The 19,326-nt window shown below is 28.9% G+C and overlaps 1 protein-coding gene and 1 non-coding gene across 2 annotated transcripts; one reads left to right on the top strand and one right to left on the bottom strand.

The window, feature by feature from the left end:
* The first annotated feature begins 3,264 nt into the window (after positions 1-3,264).
* Trnak-uuu (transfer RNA lysine (anticodon UUU)) lies at positions 3,265-3,337 on the top strand. Its single transcript has one exon. It is a non-coding gene; the product is annotated as a tRNA-Lys (tRNA).
* A 1,162-nt stretch (positions 3,338-4,499) lies between these two features.
* On the bottom strand, positions 4,500-19,069 carry LOC132932392 (uncharacterized). The gene is made up of 5 exons (XM_060998753.1): positions 18,509-19,069; positions 9,016-9,164; positions 8,642-8,811; positions 6,472-6,655; positions 4,500-6,169 (listed from the first exon to the last, which is right to left on the bottom strand). Exons 1-5 carry the CDS (start codon positions 18,563-18,565, stop codon positions 5,968-5,970), a joined length of 762 nt encoding a protein of 253 aa, XP_060854736.1. The 5' UTR covers positions 18,566-19,069; the 3' UTR covers positions 4,500-5,967.
* Positions 19,070-19,326: the final 257 nt, after the last annotated feature.

The following is a 19,326-nucleotide window of genomic DNA, read 5'->3' as shown; positions in this document are numbered from 1 at the left end:
TATTATATTGGTTAAAAATTAGAAAATTTGTATCGGATTGTATCGAATATTACGAATTAATCACATATATAAGTAAAAAAAAAAATTCTTTTAAATTTATTCAAATACAAAATGCAATTTTTATTGATGATATACTTTTCAAAAAAATATTCTGTTTGAAGTTACATATTGATAGACAAGATAAAATTTCTGATATCAATCATTTGTATAAAAATATTTAAAAAAAAAAAATACAAAGGTACATTTTTTTTCTAATGTATTTGAAGTTGGAAATTAGAAAAAAATCGTTAAAACTACAAAAAATTGCAAACATTTTAAAGTTAAAAACTCATAAAAACTTTTCACTTTATATCTAAGTTTTTAAAATTGATAATAAGATTTTTCATTAGTAGTTCTTACTGTAACCATAAAATCTGATAAATATTTAATATATAAAGGCAATTAATTTTTATAGACATTTTATGTTAAATGTGAACGAAATTATTAATATGAAGATAAATAACGATGTCAATTAATTTATTATTATTTAAAAATATTATTCGTGGAAACTATTAATACGTTAAATATAACGTAGGTATATTAAATTATTATGAATTTTACTATACGCAACGCAACATTGTAGCGGCAACAATGACATTTTTGATTTATTTTAAGATAATATTATCTATTTATATATTATATTATTATTATATATTATGATTTATGAACCTGTTTACACTGGTTTACGGTATTTACAAAAATATGTTATTGAATTTTGTGTTATATAATTTGATATAATATTTTATATTATGGTTAAAATATATAACATTATAATTTATAATAATAAACCTAATAAACGTAATATTTTCGGAACAAATATATCAATTTACCGTAATATTTAATGTAAAATATAGCTGTATAAAAAAATATATAGCATGAAGTATATTTAGTGATATCATTGATTATATCATTGTCTATTCTATAATCAATGGTGATATAGTCGATATAGACCTTCTTCGTGTATAATATACAAGATATATAGCATTGAATTTCAAATTTAATACAACCATAATAGCAGAGGCACAGAGCGGTAAATACCTTATTTTACCATATTTTTCTATATTGTAGCGTGCGGAGTGCGGATTATCCACGATTCAAATATTATTGATTAATGATTAATTATTAATTAACCTAAGAAAATTCCACAAATAAAAATAAAATGGTTATTTATTATTAAATAAAAACGCAAGTTAAAAATAGTATAAAACATAAAAGTACAATAGTCGTGTGGCGTGAAACGTGAAAGTGGCAAGTGCTATTATATGAATAGTATGAACTCGACGTCTCAACGATATGGACGATATAAGAACGAATTGAACGAGAATTATTATCAAGATTCAAGTGTAATTCACCTATCTAATTAATTTATTAAATCACGGATATTTATTTCACATTTATTTAAAACATGATATTTATTAAACAAATTAAATTATAGTAAAATATTAAAATAATAATAATTAGGGTAAAAACTAAAAACTAAATAAATCTATACCAGCTATTTAAAAAATAAATGTTTTGTAAGCAGTATTATTGTAAAAAGACAGGACGGATGAAATAAATTCTTCGGGTTAGGTTAGGTTAACCATTGGAATATACTAAATGTCTAAATAAATTATTAATGTATTTAAAAAAACTTCTACTTGTAATAATAAATGCATGTATTATTAAAAAATTTACCTCCCTCCCCTTTACACCCCCCCTACCAGAAATGTTAGACGACAATAATTTTATTAATTAAATTACCGTTTGTGGTGATAAAGCAACGCCGCTTTTATCACACTTACTTGGTCTTGATTTGATAATATGTATAATTATAAGAGTTATATTGTCAGAAATACAGTGCAAACTTAATTTGTTGTCATAATTGGCTATCAAAAATTAAGCCCCCCTCCACCGAAAAAAATCCTGGTTACGGCACTGGAGCTGAGCAATTATTCAATAATTATTCATTTTTGAAGAAAAAGGTAATTTTTAAAAAGCGGAGTTCATATCTTTATTTTAAACTTCTTACTAATTAATATTCTAATAAATCTAACAGTGAGTGTTGATAAATAGTTGCAACACTAGCAAACAATTTATATAGAAGTTTATTATGATCAAAAAAATAATATACATATATATATATACAAATATAATTGTAAAATATTTATTTCCTATACTCTATTATGTTATAGATTACTGATAAAGGAGGTGTATATAAAATATTAAAAATATATTGTTTTACATACTTCGCGTAAACATTAAGTGTTGCCCGGCGTAAAGTATAGGCAAAATAAGTACATAAATGTCCTGTTCCATGTTAAGTAATATATACATTATACATTTTACTATTTTAGCTCTTCGCGATTAAGTATTTAAGTTCACTGAGGGATGTGGTTGGCAATAATGCAATTATTGTATAATGTTTATAATTTATTACGGTTCCACTAGCTTGTGCTTTAATTTATTATCAAAAATATCAAATAATATGATTATTGTTGGATAATTATTGTCTATTGACAATAATGACAATTGACGATATTGTACGATACGAAATGTTGTCAACCATATTTATCAGTAAGCAGTGTATGAACTACGAACATTGTCGCATTGATATTTAAATATTAATATTTTTTCATATTTAAATGATAATGTTTTAAAATTCTTAAAATACAAATACAGTAAATTCCCGTTACAACGAATACCAATACAACGAAAAATCCCGTTATAACGAAAGTCATAGAAGTCCTCTGCCGGAAAGCAGGGCTTATAAAGAGCTTATTCGAATTTTCGTTATAACGAAATTTCCGTTGTAACGAAAAAAAATTCGGTCCCCTGGAGTTCGTTGTAACGGGATTTTACTGTATTATAATTTATAACAAAATAGGTATAGCATTTTCGATGATATTATTCTGTATTGTTGTAATATTATCTTAAATCATCATAAATATATACACCAAATACCAATAATAATATTATACTTTATTACTTTGGTTTTTAATATAATATTATTAGTTCAATAAAATTACTTAGGTATTCCTCAATAACGAAGTACACTTAACATCTATTATAGGTACAGCAAACCGGTAGCTTACTTCTTCCCTTTTTATTATTTAATTTTTCTGTAACGTAAAAGACAAAACGTTTAAAAAATTTAATTTTATTATCACTCATAATAAATAGGTACGTATCTATAATAACGTACTTTTTGTTGAAATCTATTGATTTATCATGTTTATATCAGAAGCCCAGATAGCTCAGTCGGTAGAGCATTAGGCTTTTAACCTAAGGGTCCAGGGTTCGAGCCCCTGTCCGGGCGGAGATTTTTTGTGTTTTTTTTTCAGGTTTTGTAAAATATGTTTTTAGGGACTTCACTATTACTGACAATTTTTGTTCAAAAGACCTTAAGTTTTGATAAAATTAAAGTTAGTTTAAGATATCCAATTTCAATTCTGAAAAAAAATTTGAATTCGACAGAAAATTGTCTATAGATCGTACTTTTGTAAAAATTAAATCTTATATTATAATGATGGCAATGAAGTGTAAATAAAAACTTGAAAATATGAATTTTTTTATATCATATTAAAAATTAAAATTAAAAACGGAAAATGTTTTGTATGATTTATAGACATTTTTCTGCTGAATTAAAATGTTTTTTTCAGAATCTAGATCAGACAAAGTTAACTAACTTTAATTTTGTCAAATCAATAAGTAAATTGTCATAAAATTCGTATAGGTGGTGAATTTTTATTGTTGTTGAATTATGACATGTACAAACGCACACGAGAGTGGCATCCGTCTGTGGCTCCAGCCGGTACCCTCATTGTATTTCACTCCCACTAATAATCATTTACAACTAACACATAGATCCCGGCGGCTATGACGAAATTATAAATTACCTAATCATTGCCCCTTAAATCATAATTTATACAAAATAGTAAATAAACGTGTGTATGAGTTTGACAAAATGACAACGATTGATTTTGACAGTTATTTCCTACGTGTCATCTAAGGCAGTTTATAAATAGGCGTGTTAACATTTTCTGAAGAATGTATCTAATTAATTAAATATTATTACCTATTGTTGTTTAACTTTCACATTTATCAAGTAATTTTCTACAAGTGAATAAAAATGTCTAAACGTCTTGTAAATCAAGTACACTATGACCAGGAGGCAGGAATGACACAAAAAAAATGTATAACAGGTACAAAATTGGATCTGCTGAACGTATATATTTTATCATGTTGTATACTCGTACATTCTTAAGACGAAACAATATACACACAGGTTCGCTGTCTTCTGAGTTCTTAAACTTTATATCCTATAATATAGAGCTACTAGATTTAAAATATACGAAGACTAATGATTTAAAAATTATTGACAAATATATTATCTTGTCCGGATAGGTAAATAAAAAGTTTTACCTGAATATTATTATTTATTAGTATAACAAAAAATAATTTATACAAAATACAAACAATTTTATTAAGTATCATTTTATTTTTATTTGCTTACACATAAAATTTAATATAAATAATTCATTAATAATAAATTACAAAAAGCACCTACTGTACAATTTTATTTACTATACCTATAAAATTAACTACTTTTATAGTTTTATATATATTTACAAATTACATAAATGCGCGCAAGTAAGATATTTTTGTAGACCCTGTCCATTTCTTCAGATTATTGAGCATATAATTTGTACACATGTAATATACTGTGTAATGTGTATAATCGTCAAAATCTTTAGGTATGCATGTGCTTACACCTTATGTTTAAACTATTAATTGTCTCTATTACAATATTACTATTATATATATACTACTATAGGTACCATTGATTATAGAATAGACTATTCTATAGTGATTATAGCATACTATAGTCTACTCTATAATCAATGTTATTACGGATTTTGTTTTCACCAAGTATTTTACAAGCTTATACAATTAAAAAAAATTGTTTATCATTTATATTATGTAGATAATTGAATCTGATTTTTGGTCAGTTGAAATGTTAATAGTATATTATCTTTAATAATTCAAGATATACTTTGGTAAAAAATAATAATATATATTTAAATTTTAGATTATTTATCTTAATATTATTAATTAACTTAATTTATTATTTTACATATTAAATGAATTTATCATTATTACAGTATCACATAAATTTAAAAAAAAATCGTACAATATAAACCTGTTCAAGTAAAATATTGACTATACAGTAATAAGGCAAACTGAATACAGTAGTATTATAAAATAAATATAGTTTATGCGTTTAAAAATATTTGGCGCCAATGCATAAGTTGAGCATTATATTATATAAATAATAATCATGTTTTTTAATTTCATCACTATAACAATAAAATATATCCCGTACCTACGTATATAAAATATTAAAATATACAGTTGCGTCATGAGAATTTTTTATCCGACGGGGGGTTATACACAGGCTATAGTTACCCCTGCATATAGTTTTTTAGGTGAGTGTATAGACTTAATACTAAATAATCTACGTCATGTACCTATATAGGCGTTGAGTTTTTAGGGATAAACGAGTGAACATAACTGAAACAATAAAAAAAAAAAATTCGTGACGCCACTGTAAGTAGTATTTATATTCGAGTAAATAGATATATTATATATGAAAAATACAGTATATGTATAGGGGGTGTGTTACGTCATGGGGTTAATGAGGCGTTTGGTCTTTTCGAACGATTCTCATGACTAAATTAGTTTTGGTTCTATATTACTGTACAGTAACATGATACGGTATTTTATTATTGTATAAAATATATTATATACAATAACATGGACTATATTGTACACGACAATAATATATAATATATTATGATATAAATATAGTATAAACGGCGAGGTACATTTCTTCAATACGATGACTTTTAAACGGCTGTTATCCTTTGTGTACACATAAACCACACTCTACGGACGTGGCATTGCCGGAATAGTAGACACCAGTTCGTGTGCGGTGGACCTGGAGCCCTTTGGTTTGCATACGCATCCGCTTTCCACGAGCACGTAGTCCTGACCGGTTAGCGTCACCGGCCCCAAAGGTATTACCAGGAACAAGTATGGTACATATGTTTGTGTGCACTCTCCTCTAACCATGTCGCACTCGTTTGATCTATAATATAAAAAAAAAATTGTCCGGTTAGATTAAAAGTTAACAGGTGGGTTTTGTGCGATAAGACAAACTGTGTTCGTATTTATACGTTATATTATAATTTATAATGTAAATATGTAATATACACATTTTCACAAATTAGCATACATTGCAAATAAACAACAGTGGAAACGTATATTGTTTATAAAATAATTGATTTCGTGTATATAAAAAAAACAATAATGACGAGACGAACACGCATGTGCTTAACAGTGGATGCAATAGGTACTTCGCGTTTAATATAATATAGTTAGCGCACTTACTCGCAAACTTCATAAACGACTTGCTGTAATAGATCCGGAAATTTTTGAACGATAGTCACGGGTTGACCAGACGTCAGCGATACACCGTACATGGGCGCAGTTGTATTGTATCTGGTGCGGCACAGCCTGTTCGGTGTTTGGCATAGTTCACGATTAGCAGCTGGTGTTGATCCATATTCTCGGGCTGAAAAATCATAAACTATGGTTAATTTATTATACGTATTAGATTATAATATTGTTACTGCAAATATTCACGATTCACGAACGTATATTATATATATTACCATCATGTAGTGTAATAGTAAAAATAATCAAAGTGTATTTTGTTTAAGTGTTAGAGGTACGAGTAAATAGCACCAATATACAGTCATCAGTAAGCGAATTTCCGAAAGAAAAATGTGTGAATTATACATATATGTGTATATTATAGTATTATGATCACCCATAACAGCTATTAAATATAATATTATGTTTAGCATTTTATCTTCTGAATAGAAATCGTCATGTGTATAAAAATAATAACTTTGTAGATATGTATGAATTTTCATAATTATATTGGAGAGAAATTTGTTTTTATAAATGCGGTTTAAATATAATATTGTATTGATATAATTGTATCGGAAGTATTTAAAAAGTTACATGAAAATGTAAATGTAAAATATAGAATCATATTTTATTTTTTCCATCATATATATTTTGCCGGAATTGTAGGTAATTCATCTAAAATATGTTTTATTGAAACCGTATATTTTATGTGAATCGTATAATTTACTTAGAAAAACACTCTATTGAATTTATGTTGATCCGTATTTCGTGGTATCAATACAAATAATATATTTTCATTGAATCATTAACCGGGTGTAATGCTGGGTGGCACTTTGGCAGTACAAGAGAATTAAATACACACATATTTAAAACTATTATTTGTGATATGAATATTTAGAATTTATATATATTTTTTAAATTTTATTAAACTATAAACAAATAATTTAATAATAACATTTCGAATATAATAACTTAAAAACAATAAAATACCTAGTTAAAAATATTTTTTAAAAATAGAATGGGATACGATTTAATAAACAAATGTGGTTTACTATTATACCTGAACATTTTTAGCAAAATAAGTTTAATCTAACCTTGATAGTTGAAGTAGTTTATATAAACATAAAATATGATTAAAATATTTTCATAAATGTTGTCAATAAGTAAAGTATTACATATAGGTATTATTGACTATTTAATACTATATTATTTTAATAATAATTAATAATACTATATAATATAAAATACCATATACATAGAAGTATTTGTCCATTTTTATCTAGGATACAAAATTATTTACACTTCATTATTGAATTTACAGATATTTATTTTGTTAAAGATCCGAATAAAACTCGATTCGTTGCGCAGTTGTTCAAGTAGGTATATAATGCGAAAAACGTTTATTTTTCCAATAAATGATCTGATGTTTTACATACTACATATAGCGTTAAGCGTATATATTGTATAACTATAATAACTAAATAATATATATGACCGATAAATTTAGTTCAAGAGTTATTATATTTATTTATGATATCGATTTAGTTTTTATCTATTTTTTTACTCTTTAATTTAATGGTCGTACAATGTGAGAAACAAAATCAGAACAATATAATGTCAATTATCTTGTCAACATATTATAATAATACAAATAATAATATATAAGCCAAGTATCAGATTGTATCTGTTAGAAGCCTGAAAATAAGTACCTACCTAAATAACTGTATCCGATTTTTTTTTATTTTCCATATACATATATAATATGTATATATTTAATCATTTTAATCTAAATATAATAATATATATGTAAAATAAATAAAATAAATGTTTTCATATTTAAATAAATATAATATAATAAAAATTGTAATTTATTGCTTTACAGATAGTTAAAATAAATATTAAAAAAAATGACTTATGTCAAAATGAACTGTAAATAAATTGTAAAATAATCAAATAAATAAGACAACCTTCAATATATATATTATATAGGTTAGATTGTGTAGGTAATATTGTAATAGGTATGCACTATTATAGTATATACTGTAAACTTATATGAGTTATATGTTTATTTATGTAAATATTTTAAATTTTTAGCAAATATTATAGATGTGAATACAGCACTTACCAGTTCTACTGATCGTGTAATCTTCATTGTGATTATTAAATTTATAGGTTTTAAGTAGTGTTTCCCGTACCGTTTCGGGACTGGGTTTCGAGTCAGAGTGAAAAGCGTCGCGTCCTGTCCTCGAAGATCCCCAGTTGTGAGTGCGTCTATACGTGCCGGCTACTATTGACCTGTAAATGTTTGTATAAATAAATGATTTTAAAAACGAATTGAACGTATAAAATTACGGTGATTTCCGATTAAACGGAAACTAATAATAGAATTGTTCAATGACACCAACAAATTACGTTTCAAAAATTGGGTCAATTTTTTATCAATTTTTCTAACTGTATCGTTGCATACATTTTTTTTATAAAATCATATTTTGTACTTACTCTGGATACGGTTTACCATTGGGACCGATGCAATCCAAATTATCGATGAGAGCGTCGCCCCGTAAGTATTTCAGCGATTCACCATTTCCGCCACAAAGTTCAGCCCACGTATATTTACACAGGGATAGTACATAAATTATACGCAGCAACTGTAAAGATAATATAGAATGATAAGAAATAATTATGAATAAAACATTTACAAAAGAACACGCAATAATAGAATATATTCACCATAAATGTAAACTAAGAAATATGTGTATAACGTATAAAATTCATTTTCAAAATTGTTTCGTTTTTTTAAGACAATAAATTTATTATTTTGCTTAAACTATATTGTTGAACCTATATAGGTATTAATTAATTAATTAATTATAATTATAATTATTCAATGTTTTGAAGAAAAATAAAATAAACAAATTGTTAGCTATATAATTATAATAAACTGGTTTTATACAATCCAACTAATACTTAAGCAGTTCATTGTCCGGAATTTATTATATTCTAGTTCTGTAAATTTAAAGATATTCTTCAATAACTTGTTTTTATTTTTTAAGTAATTTTGATACAATATTGCAGTGTACAACTATTTTTTCCAAATATTTCACTATCTGTATTGAAATTGTATTGTATTTTTTTTTATACTTCGTAAGATTATAAAAAAACAGTATAAACGATTTAATAAAAATTAAAATGTATATTTGCAGAAAATTCCTATGATAGTTTGTAGAACAATGAATTACAAACGTAGTACAAAATATTAAACAGTTACAACTAATTAATATTTAAATATGTCAATCGACAGTAATAAATATATAATATGCAAATACGAAATAATATATAAACTATAACATAATCCTAATAATTTATAATTATTATTATCATTATAATTATAATTATTATATATCAATATATTATATAATATGAGAAATGGATGAAAAAACATCGCTTCGCGTCTTTATTAATTTAAATCATATTTGGATAATGAAAAGACTATTGACCTACTATACTGTTTATATATTGTATAGTTTCAAAGAAACTTTTGTAATTAATCGTGTAATTAGAAACCATCAGTCGCGGCGGCGCTTCTTCCGGCAATATTCGTGCGTGAATAATATACATATATATGTGCGTACTGTACATGCATGCGCGTGTGTGTGTTTGTGTAATATCTGGACCAAATACATATATACATTTATAATAGTTATATTGTAATACAGTGGTGTGTGTAATGTGTTTATAATAAGTCGAGGAGGAAATAAAAATATAAAAAAAGTCACCATGTAACGGTATACACGAATTTATTACGTTGACGCTGTACGTTATTTTCATTTTTTTTTTTCATTTTCCATTTCCGATTGGCAAGTATTCCATATCCGTTATAATAAATAATATATTATATGTATCATATTATTGTAAAAAATCGATACATTTTCGATTGTTGCATTGATGTCAGTGACGCCTACAGACTGCGGTGACTAGGACATATTATTATTTCTTTTGCCCGCAGCCGAGCCGCCGAGTGATGAAACGTAAAAAATAAAAACCACGTGAACGCAATTTAAATAATATATTTTATATGTTTATAGACTTATATATATATATATATAGTAGTAGTATTGTGCGTATCGCATAATAACAATATAATAATAATATAATTCCGACAATACACATGCTAGTCACTTCGGAACGAACGTTTACACCAGCTGTACACGACGACGGTGTGTAACCTTGACCGCTACGTATGAATCTTACATTATTATTATTATTATTATGGGTAGGGTACACGACGACTTCGAACGCAGTGAAAAACGTGACACACCGCGCGCGCAAGACGTGTGCGATCGTCGTGGGGCCCCGACCGTAACGGGATCGCCGCGCCGCCGCCGCCGTCGCCGGAGACTTGTGCACGCGTATCCCACACGCGATTGGGCGGCGATCGGGTGTACAGATATCGCGGGATAACCCACATTTTTGAACCGGCTTTATGAAGCCACGACGACGTTCGTCAATCGGCCATTCGTATACCACGCACGGACTCCAGCTGTCGGCGGCAGATATTTCGTCGATGATTCACGGCGATCGCGCCCGAGACCCATTGACCCAAATCCTCACGACGACGTAATCGCCGAGTTACTATTATTATAATGGTTTATTGTCGTATTGTTTTATTCCGGGCCTGTCGGCGGCGGCACGCCGTAAGTTCTCTATACGAGAATTACAAATTTTGCCGGTCTCGTACATCATCATCATTATCATCATCACATTATAATTTATATAGTACGGGACTATTATTATGTAGGTACGGGGTGATTTACCGTCGGGCATGCCCGCCCATCGGCCACATTTATCCTGTACAGTGCTACTTATTGTATCAGTGATACATCTATTCAAATTCAGATTTTTTCCAATTCCTAGTTACACTTATAAAGACCGTATTATTTTCAAAGAAATCTACGAATCCCGTAAAAACTTTTTTTTTTTTAATAATAATTGTTAGGTACTCGAATGACTTCCTTGAATTTTTGACGCGATCAAATCGAAGTTCGAACGAGTAGTTTTTGAGGATTACACATTACTTTACATACTTAGGAAAATTATATAGTCTTCAATAATGGTTTTACATACAATATATATAGCTTAATAGTTCATATGTAATATTATATAGTCTGGTACTTAATATGTATAAATATTAGTTGCCCAATTTAAACAAACTATAATACAATTTTAATACATTTATATATTAGGTTCTATAATTTTCAAATAATTATAGCGCATCCATCACATATTTATAGGCCTATGTACTATTATCCTTAATACATTAGGCTTAACAACTCAAAAAACTACTCAAATTTCGATTTAAAAATGTAAACGATTTCAAAAAAATTATCTTTTTAACATACTACAGTAAAAATTGTAATTCCTTCTCATTTGAAAAATAGAAATTTGTACCGTCCGCAAGACACTCCTTAAATGACACAAAAAAATCTAACTATTTAAAAATTAGGTCCATAGATATACATATTTCCAAATTCAGAATTTTAATAAATGCATTATTGAATGAATAAAACGGATTTGTAAATTAATCTATATATTATGTAGACATGTAGTAACTGCCGAATAATCACGCGTAAAATATTAAACCATTGTAAGTATAACGTGAAACGTCTATATGTATATATAGAGAATTTTCTCTGACATAATAAAATAGGCACGAGTCATTACTATTACTAGATATTACTATATCTATTACTTATATCAATCGTATCGGTATAATTATGTTCTGTAACAAATTTGTTCGTAAATTTCTGATATCAAAACGTTTTTAACGGGTAATAGATACACTAATATACGACTATTTTCGCGTAAGAGTTAATAAGGACTTAAAAGATATCTCCGTTAGGCCATAAAATATGTACACAATTATTTTCTCATCGCGCAGTTCGGATTTATTGCAAAACGGTATTCTGACAAAAATATATATCCATCAATTACATTTTTCGCTTCGGTAGCGGCAATAAATATCTTTTAGCAATAACTGTCTCTATATCTGTTACTGCAGAATATAATAGTAGTTCGCATTAAAATACATAGTATTTTATGATCATTGAATTTGTGTTCTTATTTAATATATAATACATATACTATATAATTACAATGTGATTGAATCATAATTTGTATACTCGCATACAAAGGTCATAGAGTACAAATAATTGGCTTGATTTAAATTTTAATAATTGCATTAAATAAATAATAGATACATGTAACTATAATAGTTTTATACGAGTATCCCGTGAGGATTTAACTGTTACCCGTTATGGAGGAAGTATTAACAGGATAAAAATTGGTTGTTTGACAATATTTATAGAAATTAAAAACTCTTAAAAATCACGAGGTTAAAAAAATAAAATTACATTTTAAAAACGATATTTTAATTTAAAATTGTTACCTTAATATTATTAGGTAATTACAAATTAGATCTGTTAGATTTCTGTTTTACTTTTTTTAGTGATCACATAATCATGATAATAATGTTCAATTTTATAATAACAAGGAGTTTATACTTAATAGATCAATGGATAGTAGTAACAGTAAACATAATGAAAATAATCACGGTTTGTGGTTAAAAATGTATATTCACGATAATACAATTTTATCATCAGAATACTTCTATTTCTTAGAAGTGTTAGCTGTCAACTACTGTCAAGAACTATTATTATGGATAATAATATTCTTTTCTCCTATTAATAAAGACACAGTCAATTGACAATAGTTACCTTAAAACGAGCTAAAAAGTATAAAATTTAAAAGACCAACGGTCTGCACACCTTGCACACCAATAGTTGCGGCACTGGTACCTAAATACATAATATATATCGTTTTCATATACACGATGATGAACGTATATAAAATATAAATACATTAGAATTTATAGATTTATATTATGTTCTATACATCCTTTATGTATGTTACAAACATAACGGAAAAGTAATACAACGTGAAAATCTATTTAGTTTCCATATAAGTTTTATAGGTTCTGACTTTCTGTGTAGAAGAAAAAAAGCTAATGGCTTTATAATTTAAAATCACACAGGTTGGAAGGTACCATGTATACGTGTAACGCGTGTAACACATACGTCGAGGTCTAATATTATATTGCATTGCAATAATATAACTCTCATGACAATTTGATGGGTTTATCGGTCATCGACGAAGTGGTGTAGGGAGTGTTATGTTATTGTCTAGTTTGACAATATATGTTATAATACATATAGAACTACATTATACACCTATAGATTTATTATAGAGTATCATTTCAATTAATACCCACTGTTTGACAAATCTTGCGGTACCAAACGCATCATCACACCTGTAGAAATGGTTCACAGAAGAATGTCTCGCAGGAAAATTGGCAGCGAGCTTGGATTATATAGTTACAATAAAACACGTATAGGAACTAAAAATAAATAAAATAAATCGGTCGTTGTCCGCCTCGTGTATGATTTTTAAAATAACACATACATTATTGACCGTCACACATTAATGTGATAATGTTAATCTGCAGGGTACCTACATTTTAAGCGTTGACGTATCTAAGTTTCACACAGTTAACTATTTGTATAGTATTGTCTATCAGCTAAGTGTGTTTAAGTGGTATATTATAATATTAGATTCTGTTGGCGCCGTGTTTGTGTTTTCAATCTATTTTACATGTATAAATAACATTATATCCATATAAGTGGAATCTACTCTCGCCTTTATTCGAAATAAGCTGAAATGTACTGCATTAACTAGTTCAATTAAACCTTATACAGTATCCCTCGATGATATTTCAAACCGTTGTATATTAATAATTATTATAACTATATATTCATATAGTCACGTCAATACAAAAAACACACTAACCTATACAGTAGCTTATTATTTATTGTGTTTTATAGGTATCCCGTTGTTTTTTTAATACAGCAACTAGTGTATATTATAATACATACATTTGTCCACACGATATTTATAAATATGCTTATATACTGCAGGTTAGTGGTTTCTCTTTTCGTATTATTTTATGCTACAAATTGCAAATCATCCAACCAAACATCGTCCCGAAAGCTTTTATTATTATATTATTAGCACTGATAATATAGTCTGCACATGATGGAATAGCTACTCGTGAATGGATCCTGTAGACGTGCTTCCCATTTAATCAATGCTTGTAGGTAACAATAATTTTATAGGTAACAACTTTTTACCATTTCCGATCAAAATATATAAAATAAATTTATTTGGGATATTTTTTTATGACTCACATTATTAACATTTTTAATTTTATAAATCCATTTAATTCCGTATATCATATTGGGCAATAACCCGACGAACCTATATGAACAACACAGCGAACAGCTCACTCAGATTATCGAAAACGAAAACATCCACAAAACTGATATGAAAACCTTCAACGGGTTAAAAAAATTGACTCGATTTCGTTTATGTACTCGTTGTAGTCACATAACGAATCACGATAATGAGCAAGTGTAACCTTCAAATTCTTCAATTTTATATTTTCATATAATGGATCGAATTGATGTCAAATTATTTGTCGTATGACTATATATACATGTATCGGACTATCAAAGTATATTTTGACATTATTCCATTTAAATTGAATGTATATATTTCTTATAAATCTCTACCTACGGAATATATGTTGTCCAATGCATAAAAGTCAAGTTTGTAAGTTTGTATAGGTATAACAACGTTAACGAGACAACGAGTTCGTTAGCTACATACAAACATCAGTTCGTATAATCTCTGCAACATGCCCGTACATCTTGTATATAGTATATACACATTACATTGTATTTTATATACTAAATTATAATAGCCGTTGTATGTTTTGTGAACGATGAACTATACAGATATAATGCTAATGACATTTTATATCTTATATACTGCACGATATACCTAATACATAAGGTTTTTAAAAATTATTTTCGCATAGGTAGCATAAAATATAGCTTTATTATAATATATAACGCGTACATAATTTAATAATATTCCTAAATCATAAAAATAATAGTTCGAAAACAAGTTGTCGACTGTGACAAACTCGTCGTGAGTAATAACCTTTATAAGTAGATATGTAGTCATTATTATAATAATTCCATCCTTATATTGTATATAGTATAATATATTTATACAGTGTGCAGTGCGAGTAACTTATAATTATTGTAGTTTTTGTATATTGTAAGTAAATAATAATTTCCGTTAGGATTTTTTTTCTTATCGCATTATAACTTCACGCATATGTTTATGCGCTATTTTTTTTCCTTGGATGACGCACCGGAAATATTTACGGGGGCTCATGAGAACCGGTCTGTGTTGATTTTTCAAAAATAAAAAGAATAAATAAATATTGTTTCGGGGACACTGCAGTATATAGATAGGTATAATATTCTTACAAGATACGAAATCTATCTTATACGGTATCCACCGCCGCCGATATGAATGGAACTTTTAAACGAACAGTAATCGTAATTGTTCCCGAGTCACGCGTGACGCACGTTTATACGGACATTGCGGTCCGCGCGGATTCCTGCGGTCATTCGTGCTGCAGTCATTGAACTTGCAGTGTTTTTGTTTCCCAGCCGTTTTTCTACATGAACGATGCTAAATAATTTAGTTAGGATTACTTTTTTTTCTTTTAAAAAAATGGTTCTTTACTATTTCTTCATCATAGGCATCGTCAGCTATATATATATATATTTGCTTCGACTCATGACAAACGTGCGTGACCGACAACCAATTAGGATCTTGTTCGTCGTTAATCAGGATCACAAAAGAAATAACTCGTTATAACCCCTCATAGAGCCATCCAACACTTAAAAAGAGTTACATGGAATATCGATTATCGTTTACGGGACTGCGTCGGGGGTATCCTGGCCACCTATATATACTTATATTATTGTTATGTACGAATAAGAATATGGCTGTCAGTGGAAAATACGTCTCATTCAGATCTGAATATGATTATTATTTATTATATCTCAATCGTGTTCGTCTACAGTGAATTTCACGAAGAGCATTTGTGTGTATATATTATGTATCTATAGTTGTGTAGGTACGTATAACTGATTGATGATTGAATATAACGTCGAATTCCACACAAATACAAATAACTAAGATTGTTTCAGTGTCCCTACCCAAATCGTATATGTATTTATTTTAAACTTAAAAATCTTTATTAGCTATTCCTTTCTATACGAATATTCACTACTTAGTGATTAAAATGTTTAAATTGTCCATTTTGAAGCGCGTAATGCAAATTACATAAACTTTTTTTCAATAATTATTTTGTCTGAACGAGAAATATTTCAGTTATCAAGTTATTTTTTTGTATATAGTTGTTTAATTTATATTGGTTAATGGTTGGTACTTATGGGCTATGATATAAATAATTAGTAATTACAATAAAATCTTAGAGTTGCAGAAATATTCATAATGTACATTATTATCTCAATAAATATGCCATTCATTTACAAAACCATCAATATCATATTGTAAAAAAATTAAACACTTTAATACCCGATGAAATTTAACTGTAGATGAAAATAAGAAACGATTGAAGTAAATTACCAAGTGGATTGAAAATGTATACTTAGATACAATTACCTACATCCATATACAATGTTTATATATATATAAATATATAATATATACATACATCGAAATAAGGTAAATGTTAAACGCATATAATATGATGAATGATAATGAGTTAGAAATGATTTGAAGAATACACTCAAACAATTGATTGTTTATTGTTTACGATTATTATCAATCGACAATCGACACATTTGCCTCAATACATTCGATTACTTAGAACGAATTCAATGGGTATTAGATTTAAGTAAGATTTAAATTTCGTTAGACCTCGATTCTATTGTACTCATTTTGATTATATTTATCTATAATCATCTAAATCAATAGTGTGACGATTTGAAGTTTCTATTAAATTTGAGTCTCTTTATTATTATTTGGAACGTTTGCACATAACGCGATTATATATCTATATTATTAAACATCTTATAGGTATTAAAATAATCAATCATAATGTATATTTTATACAAAATATCAAAATATATTATTATTATAATTGAATTACTGTCTGTTGTTATATTTACACTTTTTGTCTAATGTGTATGTAAGTATATATCATATAATATTTGCTAAACACGTGCATACATTTCAATATCTAATTTACATACATATATTTTGGTTATATTTACTTTTTATACTCAACATACCGGTATAACTGCGTAGTCCTTTTTTATAAATATACAATAGTGTAGGTACTACACAAATATAACCAATTATTGTTTCAATTATAAATTCAATATTAAACGTAAAGACAAATTATTTATATATAAGAGAACAGTTTACAACAGAACCAATCGTGTGTTTAAAGTATATATTATTAGCTATGTAGACCACCTATACCTATACCTAAACCTAACACCTATATCAAATGTTTAAAATTTAATTCTTAACGCTTATGCATTTATTTTTAATATTTATAATATTCTTGTTTAATTTTATATAAACACTATAATCAAAATTAGTTTTTGGTTTAAGAACTTATGGTCAAGTGAAAATCAAGTGAAAATATGTGTAACAACATCGAATTGAGTCAATTAATAAAATACAAAAATAAATAGATTACATAAAAACGTATATTTTTTCGTCGGGTTTCGAAACCAATATACTTGAAGATAATTTTTATCATAATTTTTTCTCTATCTTTTTCAATTTGTACTTAGGTATTTAGTAAATAATGTTAAGTATCAAGTCCTTAAATTGTCACCCCTATAGCACTCACGCCCTCTTGCAGCCTTAAAAACGGCCCCGACATGGTTGGTAAACATAGGTACGGTACTACGGTAGATAGTTATAATAGTTATAACTATACTTGTCTCAACGGCAATACGACGATTTCCGACTTTACCTTGAACGACGACGACCAGTGATGGTGACGAGAAACGGCTTTTCCTGCGGTGATCATGGTGGTGGCGATTGCGACTCGACGTGATGACGACGGTGCGCCGGTGACGATAGCTGCTGCGGCTACTGTATCGGCGGCGTTTGCAGTGAAGAGAGCGTGGTCGGTGTAGTTTGGCGGTTATAGCGCGGCCGCGGTTACGAGCGGTCAGGCTGGACGACGGCTGCTATAGCGGTCATGTCCCGTGTATATACGCGCGCGGTGGATGACCAATTGCTACTGCGCTACGCGCGGCTGTCGTATACGGTCGCGCGGTCGCGCGTGTTTTCCGTTTCGCGGCCACGCGGCGGATCGTCGTCGTGCGGTGCACACGCACGCGGCCAACACCGATATACAGGTTGTTTTTATTTTATATTTTTCAATTTTTTTTTCGCAAAAACTTTACGGCGGCTGCGGCGACGACAATTACGTGTGTTTTCGACAAGAGCAACGTAACGCGCGCGCGGAGGAGTCAACGACCGGCTTGGACTTCGGATGGCTGGTGTTCTGGTGGTGTTCTGCGCCGGAGCCGACGAACGCGATCGTGACCCCTACTATTATAATAGGTACGCGCCGTGGTCGTTGACGGATCCACCCCACTGCCGTCCCGCGCGACGCACGAGATCTGGCCGGCTCGGACCCGCCCGCCCGCCCGCCATCACGTCGACGACGCTACGACGGCGGTGTAATGTATCTACGCGCGCGGCGGCCACAACCGGTCTATGCGGACGGGCGCAAGACGCGCAGCTGCACTCGTTCGCGCTTAGCATTGCCATAGTGACGAC

This window comes from Rhopalosiphum padi, chromosome 1 (genome assembly GCF_020882245.1).
Source record: "Rhopalosiphum padi isolate XX-2018 chromosome 1, ASM2088224v1, whole genome shotgun sequence".
Classification (NCBI taxonomy): Eukaryota; Metazoa; Arthropoda; class Insecta; order Hemiptera; family Aphididae; genus Rhopalosiphum; species Rhopalosiphum padi.
The sequence above is the reverse complement of the archived record's forward strand: the minus strand, read 5'-3'. Positions and strand labels throughout refer to the sequence as shown.

Excerpts from the sequence above, each read along its gene's own strand:
- LOC132932392 (XM_060998753.1), bottom strand. The coding sequence starts at position 18,565 with ATGATCACCGCAGGAAAAGCCGTTTCTCGTCACCATCACTGGTCGTCG. Across the intron at positions 9,165-18,508 it reads ACTGGTCGTCGTCGTTCAAG|TTGCTGCGTATAATTTATGT; the intron begins GTAAAGTCGGAA and ends TTATCTTTACAG. Across the intron at positions 6,656-8,641 it reads TTACACGATCAGTAGAACTG|CCCGAGAATATGGATCAACA; the intron begins GTAAGTGCTGTA and ends ATGATTTTTCAG.